Source organism: Enoplosus armatus, chromosome 16 (genome assembly GCF_043641665.1).
Source record: "Enoplosus armatus isolate fEnoArm2 chromosome 16, fEnoArm2.hap1, whole genome shotgun sequence".
Taxonomy (NCBI): Eukaryota; Metazoa; Chordata; class Actinopteri; order Centrarchiformes; family Enoplosidae; genus Enoplosus; species Enoplosus armatus.
Window position 1 is genome coordinate 1,243,692 of NC_092195.1, and position 25,522 is coordinate 1,269,213.

General features: G+C 48.5%; 1 protein-coding gene across 1 annotated transcript in view; it reads right to left on the reverse strand.

The window, feature by feature from the left end:
* Positions 1-1,171: 1,171 nt before the first annotated feature.
* gatad2b (GATA zinc finger domain containing 2B) overlaps positions 1,172-25,522 on the reverse strand; it is a 34,494-nt gene continuing 10,143 nt past the window's right edge. The window contains exons 2-11 of the mRNA XM_070922090.1: positions 11,033-11,413; positions 8,542-8,671; positions 7,094-7,225; positions 6,146-6,274; positions 4,131-4,301; positions 2,952-3,315; positions 2,511-2,713; positions 2,016-2,126; positions 1,506-1,623; positions 1,172-1,308 (exon numbers count right to left, since the gene is read on the reverse strand). Of these exons, the coding sequence (XP_070778191.1) occupies positions 1,172-1,308; positions 1,506-1,623; positions 2,016-2,126; positions 2,511-2,713; positions 2,952-3,315; positions 4,131-4,301; positions 6,146-6,274; positions 7,094-7,225; positions 8,542-8,671; positions 11,033-11,412 (1,875 nt within the window). The 5' untranslated portion in view covers position 11,413. The remainder of the gene's footprint in view (positions 1,309-1,505; positions 1,624-2,015; positions 2,127-2,510; positions 2,714-2,951; positions 3,316-4,130; positions 4,302-6,145; positions 6,275-7,093; positions 7,226-8,541; positions 8,672-11,032; positions 11,414-25,522) is intronic.

Genomic DNA, 25,522 nt, shown 5'->3' on the forward strand with positions numbered 1-25,522 from the left:
CGACCGGAGACTGAAGCTGAAGGTGCAGCCGAGACACGTTCTTTTGGGCCTTCATCCGTCTGGTAACTGTTCCGTCAGGTCTGTGGCAGGAGAGGGGGGGGGGGGGCTGACATCTGAACCGAAGATGACCGCTTTTCACAGGGGGGGGGGGGTGAGGTGGGAGCCGACTGGCAAGAGGAAGGACCACGTGGGATTCTCTTCAGCAGTTCCAGTTCATTGGCTCTGACGGTAGTGGGGCGGGGGGTGGGGGGGGTTTCTTCCTCAAGATTTGGGGACGGCTGCCCTTGAACTCCAGGATGAACATGATGGAACTTTAGCTGCGTATCAAGCGTGAAAACGAGATGATACGATAAAGTGTGGGTGCTCTGCTCTCTGTCTGCCCCCTCTGTGCCCCCCCCCCCTCCACTTCCCTCTCCATTTTCAGAATGAGCTCTTCACCCTCTTTTTAAGAGCGAGCAGAGCAGTTACTAACTTAACACGGTCTGCCTTTGTTCCTATCTGTATTTTCCCACTTTGTTACTTCCAAGTTAGCGAGCTAACACTTTTGTTTTTTTTTGTTTTTTTACAAAGCTTCAAAAGTTGTTCAGCTTTATGTTGCATAGCAACCAGAATGCGCCCTGTTGATCTTCCGTTACTAGCAATAGTCACATCTACAGCTTTATAATCGAGTGGAGAAAAGATAAAAAATAAAAAACAAAATCCTTATATGATTGTGGCCTAAAGTTGCCCTACAATGATTCACTGTCACTCCCCCAAAGTAAAAGGAGAGACAGCAGAGAAACGAAGGAAAAAAATGAAACACTTTTAAAAGAAAGAAAAGCATAATGAGTAATAGTAACTGAAGCAAAAATAGTAGTTGCAGGTATAATAATAGTGCTACCAACAGCGATAATAATGGGAATTATAATTGTTAAACAACGCTGACGAAGAAGATTTTTTCACTATAATAAGAACATTTGAGATGCACTGACAGTTTAGTGTCTTTGTCCGACTTGGTGGGTTTTCATGGGTTGGTTTAAGGTAGGCACACGGACAGGCACTGCATGCGATGGGGGTGGGGGTGGGGGTGGGGCGGGGATGTTGGTTGATCTGGGAGTGCTTCAGTATGGGGTTGGAGGGCAGGGTCGGCGGGGTTGGCTTCAGAGGGGCAGGAGGGGCTTGGGGGCGGTGCTCATTTCTGTCCGGTGATGGACTGCGATATGGATCGAGGCGGGATCATGTCCAACAGGTACTCTCTCTGCCGGTCCGCTAAGCTGGAGCTCTTGTGGGCTCCAACCGCCGCTGGGTTCAGATAGGCAATATTTAACCCTGCGGGGACAAGACAAGACACATGAAGAGCGTGCGGCTGACGGCTTTCTGCGTTTTTGGATCAGACCCAGGGTCAGCAGACACCCAACAAACACGCTAGGTACCTGGGATGTTGTAGATCTGGCGACGGCTGTCGTGCTGCAGTCTGTTGCTGCTACTGCTGCCGCCGCCTCCGCTGCTGCCACAGTGCTTGGCACTGGTCATTCCCATGAGGCTGCTGGCCACCGACAGCTGGGAGGCCTGGGCGAAGTTGGACAGGACACCTCGCGCCGAGTTGGACAGACCTCGCTGCAGGGAGGCCTGAGGCTGGGGAGCCTGAAGACAGTACAGACATCCCATTAACTTCACCACCTACTGCCACGCAGCGCACTTAGCGCTCAGTTAGGGTGCATTTCTTTGTTCCATTGTCATTATGAATTTGGTTTTTTTTTCGACGTTTAGTACAGAACTGAATAGTCAATAAAAAAAAGAAAGAAAGAATCAATATTCTCCAGTAAAAAGTGAATATAATTGTTAATGGCAGCCCTACTTTATACAGAACAGAGTTCACACGAGCGCTGCTCATCAAGAATTCATCATGAGCAGTTTTTTTCAAAGCCTGGTTTTGACCATCATTCCAAACCTACGGGCAGACAAACGTACTAATATTATAAACACCAATGGAGGCACGTGTGAGGCGCGCTGGCAGGTGGCATGCTGCGGCGTACCTGGCGGAGGGCATGATGTCGGATCATGGAGTCAGTCTTGGAGGCATTGGGGCCGGTGGGGGCTGAGCTGGGAGAGAGGGCCGCCTGCTGCTGCAGCCTCTGTTCGATCTCCTGACATGGAGGAACACGCACATTTAGGAACACAGTCACCATTCATACATTCACCCGCTCCTTGGGGCCGACGGCAGTTCGACCGCTGTACTGTACTGAAAAAAAAACACTAAAAACACTAGGGTGGCCACGTTCACCTGGCATCCCCAGGTCTAGATCAGCCCCTGTTTAGATGGCGACCGTAAAGGCCGGCAGTCCTCGTGGTCCTGACTGATGTTAGCCACTTGAAATGACTCATAACTCGCAATTCTTTGCCCTCATATCCTTAGATAATACAATAATAAAAACATCTTACTTCACGGGGTTGTGAAATGATGATGATATTGACGTGAGTGTGTTGAAGTTTACGTTGAATGTCAAGAGCAGAAAGGACGCGGCGCTGACCTGCTCCTGCTGCAGGGCCTTCACGAAGGCGTTCTTCAGCCTGTTGGTGTGCTCCGCCTTCAGAGCCTTCTTCTGATTGGACGTCATGCACTGCTCGCAGAGGATCCGCCCGCTCTTCTCTTGCTTCCAGTGGGGGGTGAAGTCGGTTCTGCACTGGGCGCAGAAGAAGGGCTCCATGCGGGCCAGCGTCCCTCTGAGTTTACCTGCAGAGGAGACAACGGTCAGTGTCATCTGAATGTGGAGAGCTTTCCACATTCTTCTCAGGCAGAGAGGGTAGAAGCACTGGAACGCCCCTTCAGGTTGTGCTTACACAATCAGTGAGGTTTAGTTTTACAATTTGGTTCATTGTCAAGAACAAGTAGCTTTTTATACTTTCATTTAGGTGCTAAGAGTATCCATAAGTTTTGATATATACAAGAGAACGATCTGAAAAGTGATTACCCTGACTGTCGAGCACGCTCTGCACCACCTCCTCCAGGCCCACCATGTAGATGAACTCGCTGTTGGCGGCAGAGGGCAGGAAGTGAAGGAGCGGGGCGGGGGGTTTGGGCGGAGGGATCTCCAGCAGGGTCTTCTCCAGCTGCTTCCTCAGGGCCAGCTTGGCCGCCGCCTGGCTGCTGGCCTGGTCGGCCATGGAGCTCACCCCGCCGCTGGCCGAGCTGGACATGGTGGACGGGCTGACGGCCGAGGTTCCGCCCAGGCCGCCCGCCACCCCGCCGGCGCCCGCCGCCGCCTGCATGTGGGCCAGGTTCATGTACATGGCACTGGAGCTTGAGCGCTGGGAAACTGCCACCTGCTGGCTGGCCTGGAGGGAGACACACATCCTCTATTGCTTAGCAAAGTATTAAAAAGACACTTTTTTTAAGGTTCGAGCACTGCCGTCACAAGCTGCCACTGAATTAAAAAAAACAAAACATTTGGGTGCCTGGTCCTGAGCTCCTGTAAGAGTCAGTTTAAGTGCTGCCTGTCCACTCTGGGAGCTTGCCATTTGACTGGCCTCAGTGTGTAGGGCTGGGGACATTTAACTTGTCATGGTCTTGTCCAAAACCTTGTTTTGCTGGAACATTTGCACGTGGGGAGGTGCATCAAAATGGTTAAGCGCCACATAAAATAATAAACGACGCATGTAGACAATGTGACGCAACTTTTACTGTTAAAAAAAGACAAACATGACTTGACCATCGGTGAGGTGAAGCCTACCTATACTTTAGTTCCGGACCCCGTTAAATCCGCGGACTTTGAAAACAGTAACTCGCTGTTAGCGGGAGGGGAGGAGAATGGAGACTTATTCCAGCAGCCTACATCCGGCGAGTCAGACCACGTCAGGCCAGAAGGATGTGTGCTGTGAAGCAAGTTCAACATAGCCGGACTTTCCTTGCGTTAGCCGGCTCGACAAAACCTGAAACCTCCCGCTTTACATATCCGACGCCTCCCCTCAGCTGAGAAAAGAATTAGCAGGGGGGGGGAGGGGCGGCGCTTTCTGTGGCCGATTGAAATCCCAAACTCTGAACATAACCTCCTCCAGAGCAGGTTAGGTGTTAAAGAAAGCCACCTTCGTCGACATCGAAAACTCTGGCTTTAGGCTCGGAGCAGTTAGCCGGGCTCGGCGTGAATCCGTACCTGCTGGTAGCTGACGGGATTCCCCATGCTGCCGGAGCCGGAGCGAGACATCCCAGGCTTGGAGGAGAGCCGCTGGCCCTGCAGCTGGGCAGGGTTGGGGGCTATCACTCGCTGGGACATCAGCATGGGCGGCAGGTTGGCGTTGGCTGCCGACCTGATGACCGTATGACCCTGTGGAGAGGAAACACAGAGTTTCAGAGTTTCACGGCCTTTCAGAAGAGACGGTTGATAACATCGAACGCGCACTCCGGAGGTGCTCCTCCATGATACAAACGAAGCCAAGTTCAACTTAATCTAAAGCATGTGTTCATGTTGACGGGCCCAGATACACCCCGTGTTCGTTTTAGCTGGGTGGACCTGATGAACTGGATACTGTCTAATCCAACCAGTCCTGCGTTGAGCGTTACCTTCATGCACGTGATAATGTCTTAGAGAGGTATTGCGTTACACTTGCGAGAGGTCTTTCTAATAATGCACTTTATTCAAACCTTAACGGAGGTCGGATTTACTGCAGGGTCACCGTATTAGCCGTTTTGCTAGGTGGGGCTAATAAACTGGCAACTGAGTGTTCGAGGCACTGACGTAGGCATGTTTTACCATGGGTTTAGTGAGCGTCCATATTGGAGCGGGAGTTTCTCCCTTCGTGGCCACAGACTCGAGCGTGTGGTGTTCAGACAGATGTTATATACAGTGTGGGCAGCAGAGGGCGGCAGCTGCATGGTGAGTAAACTGACGACCAACCAGGCTGAACCACCACCAGCCATACAAAACAAGCTGATAAGACAATCCAGCACGCGCACACACACACACACACACACACACACACACACAGAGAGAGCCATCCATAACCACAGAGATCTGCTGAATATTTAACACCATCTCAACATGTAATGGAGGAGCAGGGCTACGTCATGCAAGAACAAAGGCTTCCAGCAGGAGGCCGTCTAATAATCAGAGCGGGACCTTCTACTAACCCATTCCTTCCCTACACTAAAACCCAATTCTGATGTCAACGTCTTAATCCTCATTTCTACTCCTGGCCGCACACTAGCAGACTCCCCCACACGCACGAGACCCTTTTTTTTGTTTGTTTTTTTGTGCGAAAACGTCGCGAGAGTTGCTGTAGGAAGACGACGGTGGAAACGCGAGCTGGGATTCCTCTTACTCTTCAACAGAAAGGCCTCTATCTCTGTAGGGATCCCTTCCATAATGTAGTCACACACACACACACACACACACACACTTAGAATAACAAATCCGAGCCCGTCACTGGCAAAGACGAGCACTTCCACTGGACGTGCCTTTTCGAGGATTACGTTGCCGAGGCGATCTACTGGACCAATTCCAAAACTATTTGTCATTTAGACCCCAAAATATGTAAAGAGAAAAATACCGGAATTTCCCTTTAAGTCAAGTCCAAGACAAAGCCAAGCAAAGTCAAATTTAAATGAAATAGTCAGGACGCTGACAAAAACACTGTCCTCTCCCAAAACCAAGCTCGAACAGGGACGCTTTGTCCTTCGGTGATTTAGTGGTCTACATCTGTGCAGCAGAGGCTGAGATGTTCTGACCTTTAGTCCCTGGGTCAAGCTCCGAAGGCACTCTATCCTACAATTCCCACAATGCAACGGGATAGCATCTTTTCCTTAGAGCTTCTCTGCCTGGTAAACACCCATGTCTTTCAAACTCCACACCTCGAGAGGCTTTCTGTTCTAAATTTGTAGGTACTTTCTCGGACTTGACAAAGCCCCTCCAGAGACGCCGAGGCCTTTATATTATACAATTGTTTCTCAACTTAACTGAGTAGTACCAACCATGACCAGTGAGTGACCTAGTCTGAGTACAACTGGTGGAGTTTCACTTTGGAGCGAGCTAGATTTTCCCCACCAGATCAAGATCAAGCGGAAAAAACAAATACGTGAATTTTGAAGCTTTTACGTGTCTTTAAAAAAAAGTCTCTCCTTTATACACACACACACACACACACACACGTTGCCATCTCAAAACACACAGACCTGTGCAGTGCGGAGGTTCTGGGGCTCAGGGTTGTGCAGGCCCGGCCTCACGGGCAGCTTCCCCAGGCCAGGAGAGCTGTGGATGGGAGGAGGCTGCGCAGAGGAGGCGGCGTTCTGGACCACCGGGACCTGCACGCAGCCATCAACACAGCGTTAACAGCACAATATGACAAAATGGGCTTCACTTAACATGCAGATTCGTAACCCTGCAGCTTTTACAGATGAGGTTTTACTTTCACGTGACGCAGATCATATTACAGTACCCGTTTACAGCTTCGTCGTAATAATGGCGTTCTAAATTTTGTAATTTGCGCACACTTGCTTCGGTTACGCCAGGTCTACAGTCTACATGATATTTTTGTTTATAGAGTTGGTCACTGTGTCAGAGTAGGTAATCATAGAGTCATAAATTGTTGCCATGACTTTAATAAAAAAAATAAAATAAAAAAAGAACCCGACCAATCAGAGCTTGCCTTCTTTCTCGACATCACTCGCACAGCCGGACCTGTCTCTAAGCTTTGGAGAATGGTCTATGTATATATCGAAATGTAAATATCGCTGATATGTCACAAGAATCTAAGCTTGTTTATGTAAAAAAAAAAGAAAAAAAAAAAGTTTAAAAATCCAGAATCAGCCGGGCTATTCTTTATTTACTGCTGGGTAGCTTAACCTATGATAACACATCATAATCTAATAGTTGAATAATAATCTGTAATCTGCAAAGCGACCACTACCTGCACCTGTAGCAAGTCTAAAGTAGCAGAAAGTAGAAAGTGAAGTTGAAGCACTTTGTACCTATGTACAGTACTGAAGTAAAGTGATGAGTTAAAATTCCACCGCTGAATAGTCCGGGACCAGACAGGGACAGACCCGTTGCGGGCCTGTGTTGGTGAAGCAAAGTGCGGTATCATCATCATCATCATCAGCAGCAGCAGCAGCAGCACTGACCTTCTGCACCACGTTCTCCTTCTGCATCTGACTCTGTCGGAGCTTCTTGAGCAGCACCAGGCGAGCCTCCTCCAGACGCAGCTCCTCTCGCAGAGCTTTGATCATCTGCTGCCTCTCCTCACCCGTCTTCCCCTGGAACACACACACACACACACACACACAATCACACACACAATCACGGTGACACATGCTATCCAGATGGCACATTTAAAGGTAACTTATTACACACCTTTGAGCTCAATCGCCTGCCTAAATACACCTTCAAATAAAAAGGAGCTCTGCGTGAAATGTTTGGATTTGGATCGTGATGAGGTGCTGCTCGTTTTCCTCTACACGCCTGGCGCACTGTGCTCCTGTCAGTGTGTCCCAACAAGTAAATATATTACCATTATGTTTTTGTCATCATTTTATGATGACAAATGTGATGCCTCATAGATCAGTGCTTCCCAACCTGGGGGTCTGGACCCCCCCCCCCCCCCCCCCGCAAAGGGTCGCAAGATAAATCTGAGGGGGTTCACGAGATGATCAAGAATAGAAAGATAAATGTTTGCTTTATGAATTACTAGATCGTTTTACTTCTAATAATTATTCAGTAAAACCTGTCACTCTTTGGTTCAACGAGTGACAACCAGGACACAAATGCAACCTGTGAAGAGATATTGCATCGTTTGAAGGGTTCACAAGCTAAAAAGGTTGGGAACCACTGCCACAGATAGCCCTACGTAGGGAAGCATGCTCTAAAACTCTCATGTCTGAGTAAAGCACTGATTGGGCTGATTAATCCAGGACTGTAGACCCCTTTTCTGTTAACATTAAATATCAAGACGTTTCTTTGTGGGCGGAGCTCAGGTGGAAGCGGAATAAATTCCCTGAACACGTTAGGTAACGCTAGCTAGCGGGTTTTGTTGGCTTGTTTTTTAAGTTTCTCTGAATATGTACGGTCATGGGCTGACATTTAGCGCTACACCTACCTGATAGAGAAACCAAGCGCGTGCAGTAAAAAGAAACTGAGGGCGTGTAAATCTTAACATGCCTATAACTACGTCCTGAATGGTCATGTACAAGACTTGAAATGCAAAAGATTTAACAGATGACTTTTGTCTCTGGCCGCGCGCTGAAAGAGTTAGCGTAACGAGAGAAATCACCTATTCCTCTGATGAGGTGGGCGCGACAGACCTTTAGACACATAACGGTATCCAGACAAGACTTTATTTAACCTCACATGATGTGAAGTGTGAGCTCCACAGCAAAGAGGATGTTTTCGGGAGGTTACGTAGCCGACTACTCTGAGGTGATTCCTGTTTCGCCTCCAGCTAACGCCGTGACGGAGTCATGACGTCTGCACTAAAAGGGTCTATAGAGACGCTAATTTTTGACAGCCCTGACTCGTTACAATACATTCAGCGCCTTTCTCTCAGAGGCGGAGTGACTGCTGTCGACGGTTTTACCTTGAACATGTCCAAGTTGGCCTGGTGCAGGCGCTCCTCGGGGCGAGGCGTTGTTCTGGGACTGGACGCCTCGTTGTCTGACAGGATGATGACATCCGGAGATGGAGTTCGTCTGTCGTGGTCTGCATCACTTCGTGGGAAAACCAGGAAAAGCAGATTGTCATCTGAAGTGTATGTTCATCATCAAACATTCGATTTATTAATGAACTATTACTGAACTACTGAGTCAGGCGCAGGGTGTGTCACGTGGCAGCTTCCGGAAAGTCTGGCTCCCTGAACAACTGGGGCGCTGAACAATGCGGTTGAGGTGATTCCATTTCACCTCAACAGCATTTACGGTTATTTTCATCTGACATCTCTTCACCACCTGCACGCATATGTCGACTATATAAACGGCAGAAACACCTGCGTGCTTTATCCACGTGCCTAACAAATAGCAGGCGGTGAGCTCCGGTGTCCCCCGTGCCCCCGCCAGTCCGCCCATTAACAACTGCGGCAGCAGTCGGCCTCTCAGGCTTTGTTTTGTTTGGAACACCGCTGCCGCCCTCCACAAGAACTGCATGTATATAACTGCGTGCCACCTAACTTCCTGTCCCGCAATTCAGATTGAACTGAGATACTGGTCATTGGCTCATCGTAGACACGGTTTTTGATCAGGTAACGGTAGCTCTCGACAACTGTGTGATCCCTCAAAGTTTGACAGCCAAGAATGTTGGTGTTGCGCCCGGTCCTAGCCTCCCTTTTGATCAGCGCATTACAGAAATCATAGCTCTTTTGAATCGAGAGTCTGAGGGCAGAGGGTGTTGTGTGCTGCACAGATTGTAAAGCCCCTTGGGGCAAATTTGTGATAGTGGGATATATAAATCAAGTTGACTTGACCTCTTCAAGTCTAGGCCTATCTACCACAGAGGCCTGACTTGACTGCTGAGAGGTTTGTCCTACCAGCAGGTTCACCCATCTCCGGACGACTTGTGAGGCTCCCGTTACAGTGACCATTGGCTTATCGGTCACCTCCCTGACCGAGGCCCTTCTTGCCAGATCTGTGCCAGATCGTGATGGTGGAGCCCACTGTACTTCACACGTGGTTTTTCGACCCTCTCCCCGATCTATGCCTCCACACGAGTTTGATCGTGGAGGTCAACAGAGAGTCGCTTGGGCCTTCATGTTTGCCTTTTTGGTGTCACAAGCACTGTGAACTGTGGGGGCCTTTCTAGACCACCCAATCCAATACATTTTTCCAATCCATTCAAATCAAGTTCTCAAGCTGTAGAGACATCTCGGAGATAATCGAAGCTCACAGGATGCACCCTGAGCTCAATGTGAAACCAAGGGCTCGAAATGCTTCACCTATACATTTATAGGTTTCCGTTTTTGACGTTTAAGAACTTCAACCTTTATTTTGAAGTATTTAAAACCTAGATTGCGGGTCAGCCCCGTTACTTCAAATGCCATTATTATATTTATCGTTCAGGGAAGATCGCTGCCGACCCCTCCTACCCCGGACACCATCTGTTCGACCCCCTCCCCTCTGGCAGGAGGCTGCGGTCCATCAGGACCAAAACCTCCCGCCACAAAAACAGTTTCTTCCCCTCTGCAGTCAACCTGACAAACTCACACTGACCCCCCCCCCCCCCCCCCCCCCCCCCCCCCCCCCCCCCCCCCCCCAGAACACAAACACAAGTTATATGTTATATTAACGTACACCGCCCCTGTCCCCACTGCGTTACATTAACGCACCCACCCCCTACTGGACACTTTATCTGGACACTTTACTTTATTCTGGTCACTGCACTGTTTGTTATTTATCCATTTTTATTTTTATTCTTATTTTACCTTTTATATTCTACTTATTTGTTATCGAAACAATAGCACCATCAGACCACGGCAAATTCCTTGCAATGTATGTTACTTGGCAATAAACAGTTTCTGATTCTGATTCTGATTCATCAAACGAGCCAGCAGTTGAGCTGGTGGCATTTCAGCGGTGAATAGACCACGAGGCCATATGAGACTCTGGCCTGGGTTGATATTTGAAAATCTCAATATTTTAGATCTGTTCCCCAAATCGCTCAACAGCGGGCCAGAGTAACGTAGCGGCGGCACGGTGTTGATTGAAGGCGACGCAATCAAGACACTTCAAACGTTTATTTGCTCTCTTGGTATCCTAACATTAGTCTAGCATGTTATTTTATTCTACCGTAACAATGACATGGTTTGGTATATGGTTCAGAAATATACCAAACAGTGGTATCTTTAGTGTCTGTGATCTAAGCTTTCTAAAGATACACATCTGTACATTGTCCCAAAGACGAAATCTTAACCCCTATTGACTGCCATCCCAGATATAATCCATGGATTAGCAGCAGAAATGCTCTTTCCTCTTTGTACAGACCAGTGTTTCACATAGTAGTAGTTATTTCATTCCCTTGTTAGCCTTCTCTTAGACCCCCCAGTCCACTGTGCTTCTTATGTGTAAATACTTTATTCTCACCATCTTCTCCCAGCGCTCATATCCACCGGCTCATCCAGCATGTTCTCCTTCCCATTCTTACTGGGTCCAACATGGCCGCCGTGGCCTCCCAGCCTCAGACTCCCATTCAGCTTCTCCTCGTAAGCAGCGCCCATTAGGCTCTGGTGGTGAAGGGTGCTGGCTCCGGGGCCCTTCCCGTCTCCCAGGGGCCCTGTGACCTCCAGGGCTGCTAGGTCAGCTAGGTCCTTGCGCTTCAGTAGTGCCAGCATCTTGAGGCGCTCCATGGCCTCGTGGCCCTCCATCTTGAGGCGCTTGGCCAGCGCCTCCTCTCGCTCGCTGGGTGACTCCAGGCCTCGCTTCAGCAGGTTGAGCCTCAGCGCCTCCTCAGACATCCGCTCCATCCTGGTGGAGACAGGAGTGGGCAGAATGGTTAGCAGAGCCACATCAAACATCAACTACCAGGATCTCAAAGATCTGTTAGGAACAGCTATAAAACACATTTGATCAGCAGTGTCTTAAAAAAAGGTGGCTGCTAACAAGTGGCTAAATGAGACTACAGAGGTTGTCGGGGACGTTAAACGTCTTCATGCCGAAACACGGAAAGTCATCTACTCACTAGTTTATACTCTACATCTATCTGTCTATATATCTGTATCTATCTATAGTCTCTTAAAAGTGAAGCTTAGTGGTGGTGACACTGAGGACCGTGGTGTAGTTCCTTTACAGCCTTTTTACTTCTGGAGATTCCAAAATCATAAAAGTGGTGTTACGTTTAAGTATCATAAACTTTTGTTTTGCCATAGAGCTTATTTTCTGCAATGATCCAAAATCCCACGGAAAATAATCCCATAGGCCTTTAGACGAGGGAACCAGGGCGTTCGCCAACAAAAATACTTCATCCCTGCAAAACTTTATAACCCGGCCCTTAATGTTCCTCATCATTATCATTATTAAAAATGTTACAACTTCTTGCATCTGCTTCTTGCGCCTTCTTGAACATAATGATGGACGAAAAAATAAATACTAGTCATCGAACTGTATTTGTTTCCACCCGGTATTAACATCTGAGTCAACGCATCGGCCTCAAGTGTCGACTCTGAGTCCAACCGGAACATCCTGACACAGGTGCAGCCCTACCTGAGATGGTGCTAGACGGTCAGGGTGGTCACCACAACCCTTAGGACTCATCCTCTACCGACCATCTGCTAGCACAGCAAAAAGAAACCCAACGGTGTCGCAAAATGAGGCCGATACAGGGAGCGTTCCGTATCAAGCGCCGCCCGAGTCAAATTAAGGTTCTTAACAGACCGATACAACCCCCCGGTGACCTGAGAATCAGTGCAGCGAAATACCAGAATGCAACAGGGATAAATAAATAATCAGACAATATGAGCAACTGATGGTAAGCTCATTCAGATGGAAGTGGGTTAAACACAGCGGGCTAAGAATAGCCTGGATCTCTGTACTTGACAGTGACAAATACATTTGAGAAATATTTGATGCCTGCGTGTGTGTGTGTGTGTGTTACCGTGTGATTCATACCAGCAAGGAAGACTTTTGTTAAGACGACAACAAGCCAAGTCTTATGAGCACATTAGCTCAGTCATGTGACTTTGGCTTCAGTGCGCGGGGGAAGGGGGGGGGGGGGGCACTGACAGAGCAGTGAACCGACCGCGATGCTGCAGCAGAGCACCGAAGCTGGACCAGGAAATGACAAAGCAGAAAAGACGTACATTTTCCTGCAGGCCCCTCCCGCCCCCGTTTGAAATCCATTACCTTTTTTAAGGTAATGAAACAGGGGCCTTTCACTGCTCCCGGTTGGTTGGGCTCTGCGGTTATTGCTTCATGACTATATTTTTCAGCTAACAGCACCGTTTTGTGCAACATTACATCTCATCTAATTGTTTTCCCAAACTTGATGTACGCTACAAGGGCGGACATAATAACAGGAAACGCTGTACAATGCAGTGCAATCCAATAAAAACAACCCTGCAATAAATACTACCTTTAGCAATGTTACAGTTTAGAATCTTTCAGGAGCTGCGACCACAGGAATCTTTCCCACTGCTAGCGTGTGAACGTGCAGCACGTTGCTCTGGCATGAGTAAGACACATGAAGCCACAACAGCTTTGGCTCTAATGTAATCAACCCCCAACAAGTGACAATGTGAAGAAAACAGCAGCTAGCATTCCTGAGACAATAAATGACGAAGCACAATGACTTCTGCCACCTTAACGTCTGCAGCTGAGCTAACTGTAATTCGAACCTAATGTTAGCCACGACTGCTACATGCCACAGGACACACACACACACACACATTCAGCAGATTAAAAAGCAGACCAGAGTGAGCGCCACCTGAAAAAGGTCCACTAATCTATATGTCTCACTGGAAATGCTCGGCGCTTCACTTCCCCTTGGTATTTCCCAAAAAAATAAAAATAAAACACTTGATATCTATGGTAAGCAAAGAGGCCCGCATCAATAAATCAGGCGGCTGAAACCTTCGAAGTTCACACTTTATGCAATAGTTCAGGCAAGACGGAGGCTGCGCTGGCCTGGCGGTTGGATCGAACGCTCCAAAACGATGACTACAGCAGCGCAGCAGGCCCCCGGCGCACTCAATCAGCGGTGCGCTCGGCTGGCAGACGCACTTCCAAGACAAGCCATTGGAAAACTCCTCCGACCAGTGAAGTTGCAGTTTACATCCACGTCTGTCCAGACTCATATACCACATGTAGAAGGCTTGGAGGGAATTGAATAAAAAGGTAAAGCTTATAGGTATAAAGTGTATTTTTTGTGTATTATATTGAGGATTCCAGTGAAGATACATTGTTGAACTGATTACTGAAGGATTATCCTAGATCATAGGTCACCAACAGGTGGGCCGCGGTCCGAGTCCGGACCCAGACGCCCGTCCTATACGGACCCGGACCTATAAACAATAAATTATGAAGGGATTTTAAATTTTGACGGGGTGCTTCTGTTTTTCAACCGGCGCAGCTTTTTCTAGTCTTTGCGGCGCTGGTTCAGCGGCTCAGGAAACTCACAGACCAATTGCATACGAGTTAAGCCAAGCCCACGCGATGCTGCTCGGGCCAATCAAATCTGTGCACTCCAGGCGATAAACATTGCGACTCTGAATACAGACGAGAGAGGCGAGTGAACGATACAGGGAGAGAGACTGTGAAGTCAAGATGGGAAACGGTTAACAAAGAAAAAGGGAAACTCAAGCTGCAGCTACACTTTATTTTGTTTTTGTAAAATTAAACACTTGTGTGTGTGTGAAATCTGGAATTAAATGATGTCTTAAGACCTATTTTGAGGTCACCTATTCAGTGTCCTGCCCACTGTGAAATATGGTCACAACCTGCCCTTCTGTTCCTGAGTTATGGTGTTGAATAATGGACATTATGATGTGACCGTGAAGTTGACCTTTGACCTTTTGGGTTTAAAAAAAAACTAAACAAACATCATTTGGTCTATGTCTCTCATTAAACATGTGAGAAATGTTTTGTCAGAATTACCGTATCAATTCTAGAGTTATGGCCAAAAAAAAACAAAAACCTTCTGTGAGGTCACAGTGACCTTGACCTTTGACCTTTGACCACCAAATTCTAATCAGTTTCATCCTCGAGTCCAAGTGGACGTTTGGGCCAAGTTTGAAGACATTCCATGGAGATATCTCGTTCACGAGAACGGGACGGACTGACGGGACAACCTGAAAAACGTCACGCGCCTCCGGCCCAGGGGGGGGGTGGCCACGACGGTTTGGCAGCGCACCAGTTGTTGTCCATCAGCTGTAGCATGCCGGTCGGCGTAGCCCGGGTTATCCAGGTTATTCCAGATCAAGCATCGCTGCCTCCAAATGGCGCAAACACAGACGCCAGAGGCCAGATCTGGAGGGTCCCTCCCTGACATTTAGACCCCTGCGGCGTTCAGATTCAGACCAAAGTAATGCCACAGGAGCGCTCATCGCTGCAGATACGCGGACGTACTCGGCCGCAGAGAACCCGCTACGTCGTTATTTATTTGTTCTGATTGACAACACGCCGCTATTCGAGTGCTTTAACTACCATAGTAAGAATCACGGCCAATGAGTCACTGTTGAATGTCTCATTGAATGAAATGAGAAAAAATGTTATTTTCAACACGAGTACAGCAGAAAGTCGAGGGAGGTACGCGCTGGACTCCCTCAGCCTTTTTTGATTCAATTTTATTTATATAGCACAGGAGTCTTCACATGCAGGGCAGGTCTAGACCGTACTTACAGGATCATTTACCGTTACCGGACAGAGAGAGAGAGCACAAGTTTTCTGTCCGCCATGTTTGACTGTTTGGTACAAACGACCGGAACTAAGCGAGCTGTTTCTTCTGGTTGTGACCAAGTTAAGTCTGCAGGCTTCTCCCCCACGTCCTCTGTGTGTGTGTGTGTGTGTGTGTGTGTGTGTGTGTGTGTGTGTGTGTGTGTGTGTGTGTGTGGCCCCCCCGGGACCAACATGCAAATGGAGTGCTTTTTGGTTTTCCAGCACTTGCGCCACGTTTGCGCATTAACAGCACCTGGCGCCGCCGCAAACAAAAAAACACAGTCATGTACGCCGGAGCGTCAGAGATTTAATTGGCCCCCATTATCACTTAATCAGCGTCCTATTAGCAGATTATTCCTGCTGGTGTCGTTCTATCGTTTCCCCTCATCTATTGTGTCGTGGTGTACCCGTGGCCACCGCCGCCGCCGCCGCCGCTCTAATCTGTTCCTTCTCTCCCTCCTCTAACGCCTCGGTTATCCTCCTCACATCTACAGCAGCCTCTTTCATACGGGGAGGATCGCACAACGCGGGCCTCCCTGCCGCTTCTTCTTCTTCCTCTCCTCTAATTAATTTGTGACGCAGCTACAGAGCCCCGTCATCGCCTCCATTTGCTAAGAGAGGGGGGGAAAAAAAAAAACACACACACACACACAAGCAAGCAGCTCCTGCAACCTCTCGGCCCGAGCCTCCACCTTTAATGAGCCAGAGAGCGCCGCTGAGAATGGCGCTGATGAGCCAATCAGGGTCGGCCCTGTGCTCGCACGTCAGTAACTGGCACTGCGCGCCCCCCTCCCCCTCCCCCCTCCCCCTCCCTCTTCTCCTCCTCCTCCTTCTCCCCGGCCACTGCCGCCGCCGCCGCCGACTGCCTTTACATAATATAATGACTGTTTCAGTCAGCTGCTACACAAGCCACACACTCGTTCTCCCTCTTTCTCCTCAACCTAACCCCCCTCCCTCCCCCTCCCCTCTCACAATCCCTCCCACCACCCACCCCACCCCACCCCTCTAGCTTTGGGCACTCTGCCAGGCCAATGCAATAAAGGAAAAAGAAAAGAAAGAGACATGGCGAGAGAGAGAGAGAGAGAGGTAGAAAGAGACAGGGTGGAGGTGGATAACGGGTGAATGAGGCTCCACCTAGAGCAAAAAAGAAAATCACACTTTTCTTAACACGGGCACAGGCTTAAGTCAAAGTTGGACAGGTAGACCTCTTCTATTCAGGAATCGGGACCCTCGCACTGTGCTACCAAAGTCAGTCCCCCCCCCCCCCCCCCCCCCGTCATAAAACGGCAGATAGAGACGGCGCCCAGACATCCACGTACAGCACAGCATTCCAACAGAAGGCAGGATTTTTGTAACCCCCCGCTCCTGCTCTAGCTGTACAGTACCACAAAGAAACCCCTCCCTTGCTCCTCTACCCTCCCCCAATTCCTCAAACCCTCCGTCTCTAGCCCCCCCCCCCCCCCCCCTCCTCCTCCTCCTCCTCCTCCTCCTCTCTTTCACTGTAAAAATAAACACATGCTTACTTTCAGGGGGCCCCCTTAAATGTAGCCAGGGCTGAGGGCTTCATTTGTCTGTGTAGGCATGTGTGTGCACGAGAGCGTGCGTGTGTGTGTGTGTGTGTGTGTGTGTGTGTGTGGGGGGGGGTAATAAAGGAGTGACACAGCCAAGATACACTGAGAGAGAGCAGAGGGATTTTTTTTTTGTCTTCATCTTGCGCTATCCTCGCACAAGTCTTTGTGTGTAGGCCGTGTGTGTGTGTGTGTGTGTGTGTGTGTGTGTGTGTGTGTGTGTGTGTGTGTGTACAGGGCTAGAAAGGAGGCAGAGATGGCAGCTCTCTCCTGACATAATGCCAACTCTTAATTCCCTCCTCCTATCACCCCCCCCCCAACACACACACACACACCATGTTCTTTATGCACAGGGCTGTCGATCAGATGGCTGCTGCTAAAATGTCCTCCTTAGAATTAAAAACCAGCGGCCTGTCATCACACTCACACTACTCGCGGAAGTCCAGTCCTGTCCTGTCCTGTCCTGTCCCGGTCTGTCCCGGTCTGTCCCGTGCGGCTCGACACCAGCTTAACACCCGTTTGCCAAAACGGGGGCCCATTGTCAGCTAGCTGAGTCTAATGGTAATAAGGCCATTTGCAACTGCACGGTGGAATCTGCTGTTCATTTCACGCATGATCTGCATCATGACAATTCATTTGGCTGATGCAACTCCACTCCTCCCAGTCCGCCTTCTGTCTCTCCACCACCACCTCCACCTTCTCCTTTTCCTTTTCCTTTCCTCCACGCGGACCAGGGAGGCGTTGTGCGTTTTGATTCATCAGTGGATGTCAGGCTTATCGTTGAGGCGCAGGAGCCAGATGTGTCAGCCCCGACTTCCATTCTCTCTACCCAAAGACAAAAAAAAAAAAAAAAGAAAAAGAAAGTGCAGCTACTGATCCAGTGCTGCGAATCACCAACCGCCTCCATTTGTGCCATTAATCCTACCGTCAAAATGGTGGTGGTGGTGGTTGCGGTGGTGGCGATGGGTGCAAAATGGCGGCTGTGGCACAAAACTGAAACTGGCAGGACCCTGAACCCAAATCAATATCATGTCGGACTACACAGGCTCCCTGTGACTTGATTACTCTGATAAGGGCTTTTTGGCTTTAAATCATACTTCTTTTTTTTTTTCTCCTTCCAATTTTACACCAGATTTTTTTTTCTTTTTTTCTTTTCCTTGGAAAGCATTTCGTAACTATGTTAAGAAAAGTACGGTTGTCACAGCACAGGTGATACTGGTAAAAATGATTTTAGGTCTGCGGGTTCAATTACTGCTAAGCCTTATGGCTGTACCAGCTACAAAAGCAGCTGTGTTGATGGAGGTGGCGGGGGATAAGGGGGGGGGGGGGGGGGGGGGCGCCGGGGCATGTTGTTTAAGGTGCCAGTAAGACGAATGAAATACGATCCAGGAAGTCGAGTTGGAGTAACAGATTAATGAGTTTAAAGGCTTGTCAGACGCCAAAACGCTCTCCAGGCCAGTGACCAGCGTCATTCATCCATCATTCATCTTGAAAACCAGAAACATTCCAAGGCTGCGAAAAGAGGGTCTCATCTCATGGACTGGTAGTCTAGTCCTAATACGAGACACTTTGCTGAGGTACATCTGCACGGAGCAGAAGAAGTAGAGGTTTGCGAACCGGAAACAAAACACGCCGCCTTGGCCATCTGACCCATCTACGGGAGACAAAAAGTGGAGAGGAGGGGGGTCCTCAGGAATGCGTTTCTATCGAGTTAAGTGTTCAGCTAGCGTCGGCCAGGTTTCACGCTGTTCCGGGGGACGAAGGCTAATTAGCGCAGCTTCGTTAAAGTTAAAATATTCGCTGCGTCGGAGCTTATTCGGCAAAGGCGTTTCCACGTCCCGTTTATTGCATCAACTGTTTTTTTTGTTGTTGTTGATTATTGATTTACTACAAACCAACTGCTACACAGAGAACCTGGGGCTTTTGGAGGCCCCCTGGGAAAGTTACCCCCACTTTGCCTGGTCGGTGACGCTGCCGAAATTCTGTTCTGATCATCTTGGCACTCACGTCATCTTCAGACAATACCCAGTCTTACTGCCGTGGTGCATTTCATTATTAGTCCATGTGCTGTATACATTCCATCTACAAATTAACGGTTAAAAGAAAAAGAAAGACGAAAATATATACCTGGGGGGGGAAAAAAAAAAAAAAACTTGGGAAAACATAATTAGGAGGCTGTACCTTCCCCCGTCGAAACACGCTGCTCTGCCTCGCCTCAGTTCCATTTCACTGGTGCGATCACACGGCGCTACCATGCAACAGACAAGGGGGAGATTTAAAGTTTGAGTGTTCGATGGGAACAAAATGGCTGCCGTGGACAATCCCAGCAAGATCCCATAAGGTGCGCGGACGCCTGCGGTTCCACTAGAACCGGCAGCGTCGCACGGAGTGGCACGAGGGCGGGCCGTCCGCACTTCTAACTGCTGGTATATAGGTCATGTTAATTGCGGCGGTGCTGAGCTTTAGGCTGTGTGCGCGCGCGCGGGGTTGGGCTTTGGGCTGGGGGGGGGGGGGGGGGGTCGCGCAGGGTGAAGAGCAGGAAGCGCTGCACTCATGCCTCGCCTCGCCCAACGCACACACGGCGGCCGGCTGCACTCAGACGGCTCAGCTGGTAATGCTGTTCTTCTTCAGCCACATTTATCGTTTGGGCCAGTTCTAGTTGGGGAATAATCTTGACTTTAGTTCAGCGTGTCTGTTTTAGTAAAATGCTGCCTTCATCCTTGTCGTCTGCCGGACCAGCTGTTCTGTCTGGGTCACCTTCTCACCTTTTGCCCTCGCTGAGGAGGTGGGGTTTTTGTCCGTGAACGTTTTGTCAGAAACAAACAAAAAATGTGTCATTAAAAATGTATTTTAGCTCAGCTGCCAATAAATTCAGGCGTTTATATACAATCACAAGTGAATTTCACGCTAAAAGACAGAGTAGACGGTGGAGTGGATTGTCTACGGAAGCCGCGACATTGATATTGACGTTTGGGGCGGAGATGTCAGCCAAATCCTCGGTTACAAAAATGTGGCTACGTTGGACCGTTAACGGTCAGAATGGATTTGGACTGGGCCCCGCTGCCTAAGCTGTCTGGGCTGGACCCACGGCGGGACTACGTTGGTTTCCACTTACGCACGTTATGATTTCTTTTCTAATTTGCTACTGTATGAAGTTATGAATCTATCTATCGTTTTACCACCATATTATTATAGTCTATTCCATCCATCTCTCTCTCACTCAACCCAACCGGTCAAGGCAGGTGACCGCCCACCTAGAGTCCGGTTCTGCTTGAGGTTTCTGCCTCTTTAAAAAGGAAGTGCTTGCTGCTCTACTTCTGTTGTGATTGGGCGCTTTATAAATGAAACTGAATTGAATGAATTGGGTGTTGTCACTTGTGGAAAACTCACCGTCTCTAGAAGAACAATTCATGAGAAACTGATACCAGTGTTGTTAAGGACGGTCAAGGGAACTTTTTTTGGGACCCTGGAGTCGCCTGCGTCATTAACAACTGATCTCTGGTCCAATCGCAGGCTACACTCCTTCCTCGGAGTGACTGCCCATGCATGCTACAAATCAAAAGGATTCCTATTCAATTCAATTCAATTTTATTTATATAGCGCCAAATCACAACAAAGTCATCTCATGACACTTTACAAAACAGAGCAGGTCTAGACCGACTCTTTATAATGTTATTACAGAGACCCAACAGTTCCCACCATGCGCTCGAATCCTACCTCTGTGGACTGTAGGCGTTTTACAGGCAGACGTACTGGGGAGCGGATTGCTTCTACCTTTGAGGAGATCACAGAGGAATACGGTATCCGTCAGAAGATAAGTTATATCATCCCAGACAATGCTGCCAATATGAAATGCGCTTTTCACATGCCACAACAGCAGTGTGATGACAGTGAGGAGGAGAATCTAGATGATGAGCACCTGTGGGAGGACATGAATTCAGTGGAAGACACAGAATTACCGTGGTCATCCGGTGAACGTCTTTCCTGCTTTGCCCACTCTCTGCAGTCAGTTGTGAATGACGGCACGAAGGAGGTCCCGCACCATTGCCAAAACATCAGGGTTCACAACTCTGTTACATAGCAGCTCACAATCCAGAGACACTTTGAGGCTATGTTTGACACTAATAAGACTGTTCCAGCAGCAACGCCACTCGCTGGAACAGCACTTTTCAAACAAGTACAGGCCCTCACAGCTCTGGACCACAAAGCCCTGAACGAAATGTGCAGCAAGGACTAAGAGTTGGAGTTGATGCTCACGAATGGAACCAGCTGAAGAAATTGATTACCATTAGCATGGTGGTTCCGACACCTCCTTAAGATGTAGGAGACCCAAATGCAGCGCTGGCCATTAGTCAAGGCCCTCCGGCAGTCTCCGGTGAAAAGATTCCCCGGAAGATGTACGAAAACGTACATGGCCAAAAAACCACAATGTGTACTTTTCTGGCTACCATGCTGGATCCACGGTTTGGCCTAAGCTGGATCTGTAGGCTACCAATGGGGGAAAGCCTTAAAAGGCCTTAAATAGTCTTAAGGTTGAATTCATGGGGTCACCGTCTGTTTCTTTTTGGTCTACTGAACCAAACTCACTTTACACTTGCCTGTCATACTCACCTGTAGAGAGAAATCCAAGAAAATTCTTGGACTTGCCTGTCCCAAGTCCTTTAAAAAATCGCGGTCATTGGTCGTTCTTGGATATAATTCAATGTATTTCTCTGGGTTATCAGTTGAGGAGCATGAACTACACTGCAGACTGAAGAGTCTTTGCTAATGCTGACAATCAGAGAATAACCTGTGGCAGCTGCCCAAGGCACTGTAGGTAGAACCAGGTTGCGTAGACCCCCATCACACACACGCGTCTCCTACCCGAGAAGAGGTACAAAAGAGGCCTCCCGTGACCAGAACGTTGGCCCGGGACCATCAAGTGCGTATTAGATCTTTGAGTCACTTTATAAAAATAAAAAAAACACAGCGTACCTTGAGAGCCGTCAGCTTGGACAGGAAACGGTCTTTATCGAACGAGTTCCACAACGGTTGCCCGCTGCATAACGTCACCCCTGGATGATGTTATACAGCGGGCAACTTTGACATGGTACACAGAACTATGTCAAACTGTCCATCGGCATCTACATCAAAAGGCACAGTGATGGACGTCCGCTTTTATCACTAGAAGGAGAGCGCACGTCACGCCAGTTCTTAAATCGCTGCTCTGGCTACCTGCTAGTTTTATAATTGATTTTACGATTCTTTTATTGGTCTACTCACTAGATCCCTCAGGTCCTCTGATGGTTGTCTCTAGGTTGTTCCTAGGGCCGGTCTTAGAACAGCCAGCCGGAGGACCTGGGGGGGGGAGTGGGGGGGGGGGGGGGCAGAGTGTGTGGATATCTTTCAAAAGAAAGAAAACTTACCCCACCTTTTTAGCCCGGCTTTTATCTAGACTGTGTTTGTTTTGACTTGCACTTTTACGGTAACTTCTTATTTCTGATTTTATTATTGGTTGTATTACATAATCTTAAATACATGGGCCACATTTTGTACTCTATTCTGTGTGCTAGCTCATGAGAAGTGATGAAAAGGATGCATCCACATGTTGTAATGTTAGGACACTCTCGGTTCAGTATCTGAATCCAGATTCCCACCACAACTTTCACTTTCCAAGAACAAAAACCTCACTGGTGGAGCACCAACGCAGGTGAGGCGGTGACCCAGACAGAACAGCTGGTCCGGCAGACAACAGACGGAGGATGAAGACAGCATTTTACACTGAACTAAAGTCAAGATTATTCCCAACTAGTACTGGTCCAAAGACTACATGGAAACTAATGGTTGCTTTAATCGCCTGTCCGGTTATTCACTCAGGCCCGTGTGGTTATCAAAAATAATGCACTCCACTGAAGCGAAGCCTCAGCATCATGTATTATTTGTTGACATCCAGGCAGCTCGTCATGTAACCCCTTAAAGGATGACAAAAAAAAACGAGAGACGGCAGACTGACGGCATCAGCAACACATGACTCACTGAAGGAGCACGGACAGTTCCACCTGTGTTTCGGTTTCATTGATGCTGCTTACTGCACCTTTGTGACTCAAGAACAGCAGGAAATAAAAGTCCCGTCCGGCTCATGTCTTGTCACACAGCAGTGTTCTGCCCTGTCAGGTAGAGGCCGCTGGGTGTGTGTGTGTGTGTGTGTGGTGGAAACTCCTTGTTGCTAATCATACCAAACACTCCTCCAGGGAACCTACCAAAGGCAGCTACCATCTGGATTCTTTAGCCAGAGCTAGAAAAGACGGAGAGATGTCCGAGAACAACAAACCCCTCCCTGTGCCAGGAGGCAGTGGCTCAGCTCTCTGGTCCAGCTGACACACTGGAACAGCATCTCAACAACCCACACACACACACACACACACGCACACACAAAACAGACAGTGGCTGCCTGGCTGTAACGGATGTTGATGACAGGGCTGCTGGGAATATGACCAAGATTTGCATATGGCCAGTTTTTGACACTAATGAGGCCAATCAGAATGGAGCCCATAGCAACAGAGTTGTAATTGGTTGTGTGGGGCGGCTCGGGAGTTGATGGTTGTGGGATGCAGATTAGAGCCAATGAGAATTGAGAGAAGGATGCTGGTGGTGTTTTTGTCGTTGGCCGCATTGATCGGCGCTTACTACGCACAGAAGTCGCATCGCGCAGGGCCGCAGTGTGATAATCACACACACACACACACACACACACACACACAAACACAAACACACACACCTCCACCTGCTGACTGTGGATACGCGGCACGTAAGACACACACACCTAGCGCTCAGACACAACGCTGCTCTTTATTAAACTAGACAACAGCTCATTGTGGGCGTTGCTATGACAACCAGTTGTCTATTTTTAAGCCGTGCCACTAATCAATTCCTGTTCTGCTGTCGCCTGAGGGGTGGGGGTGTGCATGTGCGTGTGAGGGTGGAGGGTACTGATGGGGGGGGGGGGGGGGTGGTAGGGGGCAAAGGGGAGGAGGAGGAGGAGGAGGGGGTGAGAGTGCAGTTGGAGACAAAGAGCATAGCTAAAGAAGTGAAGAAAGAAGCAGTGTCGAGGACTCATCTCATACCAACACACTCCACACAGCAGAGTTCTCCATCCACATTACTGTGTGAACGCTTCCACGCCAACCCGAACTGCTGCTGAAGTCATCACTGGTGATACAGATCCAAAAAAACGTAAAATAATAATAATAATAATAAAAAAAAAATACTGGAATTACCCTTTAACACTTCCAGCTGATGTCTAATATAACTATTAGGGGCGTTTATTTAAACTCTCACATGCATGTGTTTCTAGGTGGTGGAGGAGGAGGAGGAGGAGGAGAGGGCTCCGTCTCATCTCTTCAGAAACTAGCGTTGTATTATTTTGCGCTCCGGACACTTCCTGTCCAGGTGAACTCGCACACCTGTGAGTGAAGGATAGAAACAACGATTTGGGAGATCCACCCAGACACAAAGATAGTGGGTAGAGTCCACATGCACCGCACTGTTTTCTTCGCCTTTGTGACGTGGGCCTCGATTCCCCCCGTCCACCTAACCCATAAGCGTGAATGTGCTCAGTAAACCTGGCGGCAATCTGCCCCCGTCAGCTGTTGATCCTTTGGAACAACAACCACAAACAACAACAACAAAAGGAAAAGGTCACGTAACTTATCTCATTTAAGACAATGTGGACCGTTGATACAGGCCTGGCATTTCATTTACAATTGAAATGGCAATTAGGCATTGGCCTTAAATCGTTCGGGCTAAGCTAGCCGTCGCGTTGGACCGCACTCGTTGCATGTGCGCAATTACATGTACAATGATGACTGATGTATAGTTTGACAACATGTGGAATCAATGGATGTTTGTGGTTTAATAAAAATAAAAAAAACAACAACACATGGTCTGTTGATCGTACAGCAGTCAGGTGGACCGCTGTGATCCTTTTGTGTTGAAGTGAGTCAGTAACAGAAAAACCTACCTTCTAAAAACGGCAATGGCGTTATTTTGCTCCCCCAGGTAAAACCAGAGAAACTGTTTAGGGAAGAATGTCACTAACTGTGCCTTATTGTCAGACAAGAGGGTGTGCGTTCCTGTGTTGCCATGGCGCTCCTGCTGCAAATTAGCCTCATGTTCCTTTAAAAAAAAAAAAAAAAAGGCACATACGTAATTTTCTCGTTTTTTTTATTTTTTTTATGTTTTTATTTATTTAATTTTTTTTTGCCCAGGGAACAGAGCACAGTCAAAAAAAACAAAAACAAAAAAACAAAACAAAATGCATTGAGCCAGTCTGAGCCGGTTTGTAACCTCAGGGTATGGAATTATCTCTTAATATGTAGCCGTTAGTGGTCAAGACGTCACACAGTAAGACAGAGGTGGGAGGGGAGGTGGTGAGGAGGAGGAGGAGGAGGAGCAGCCCCGGTGTTTTCAGAGCAGAAAAAGGGAGGAAAAAATCTCTTCCTTTAAGAGCTGGCACTTTGACAAGAAAAGGCTGAGTGCAGAACTTCAGACCACAGGGTGGGGCAGACACTGTTTTCACTAGCCAAACGAGAGAGAGAGACAGAGAGAGAGGGAGAAAAAAAAAGAAAAGAGAGGAAAGGAAAGAAGAAGGAAAAAAGGA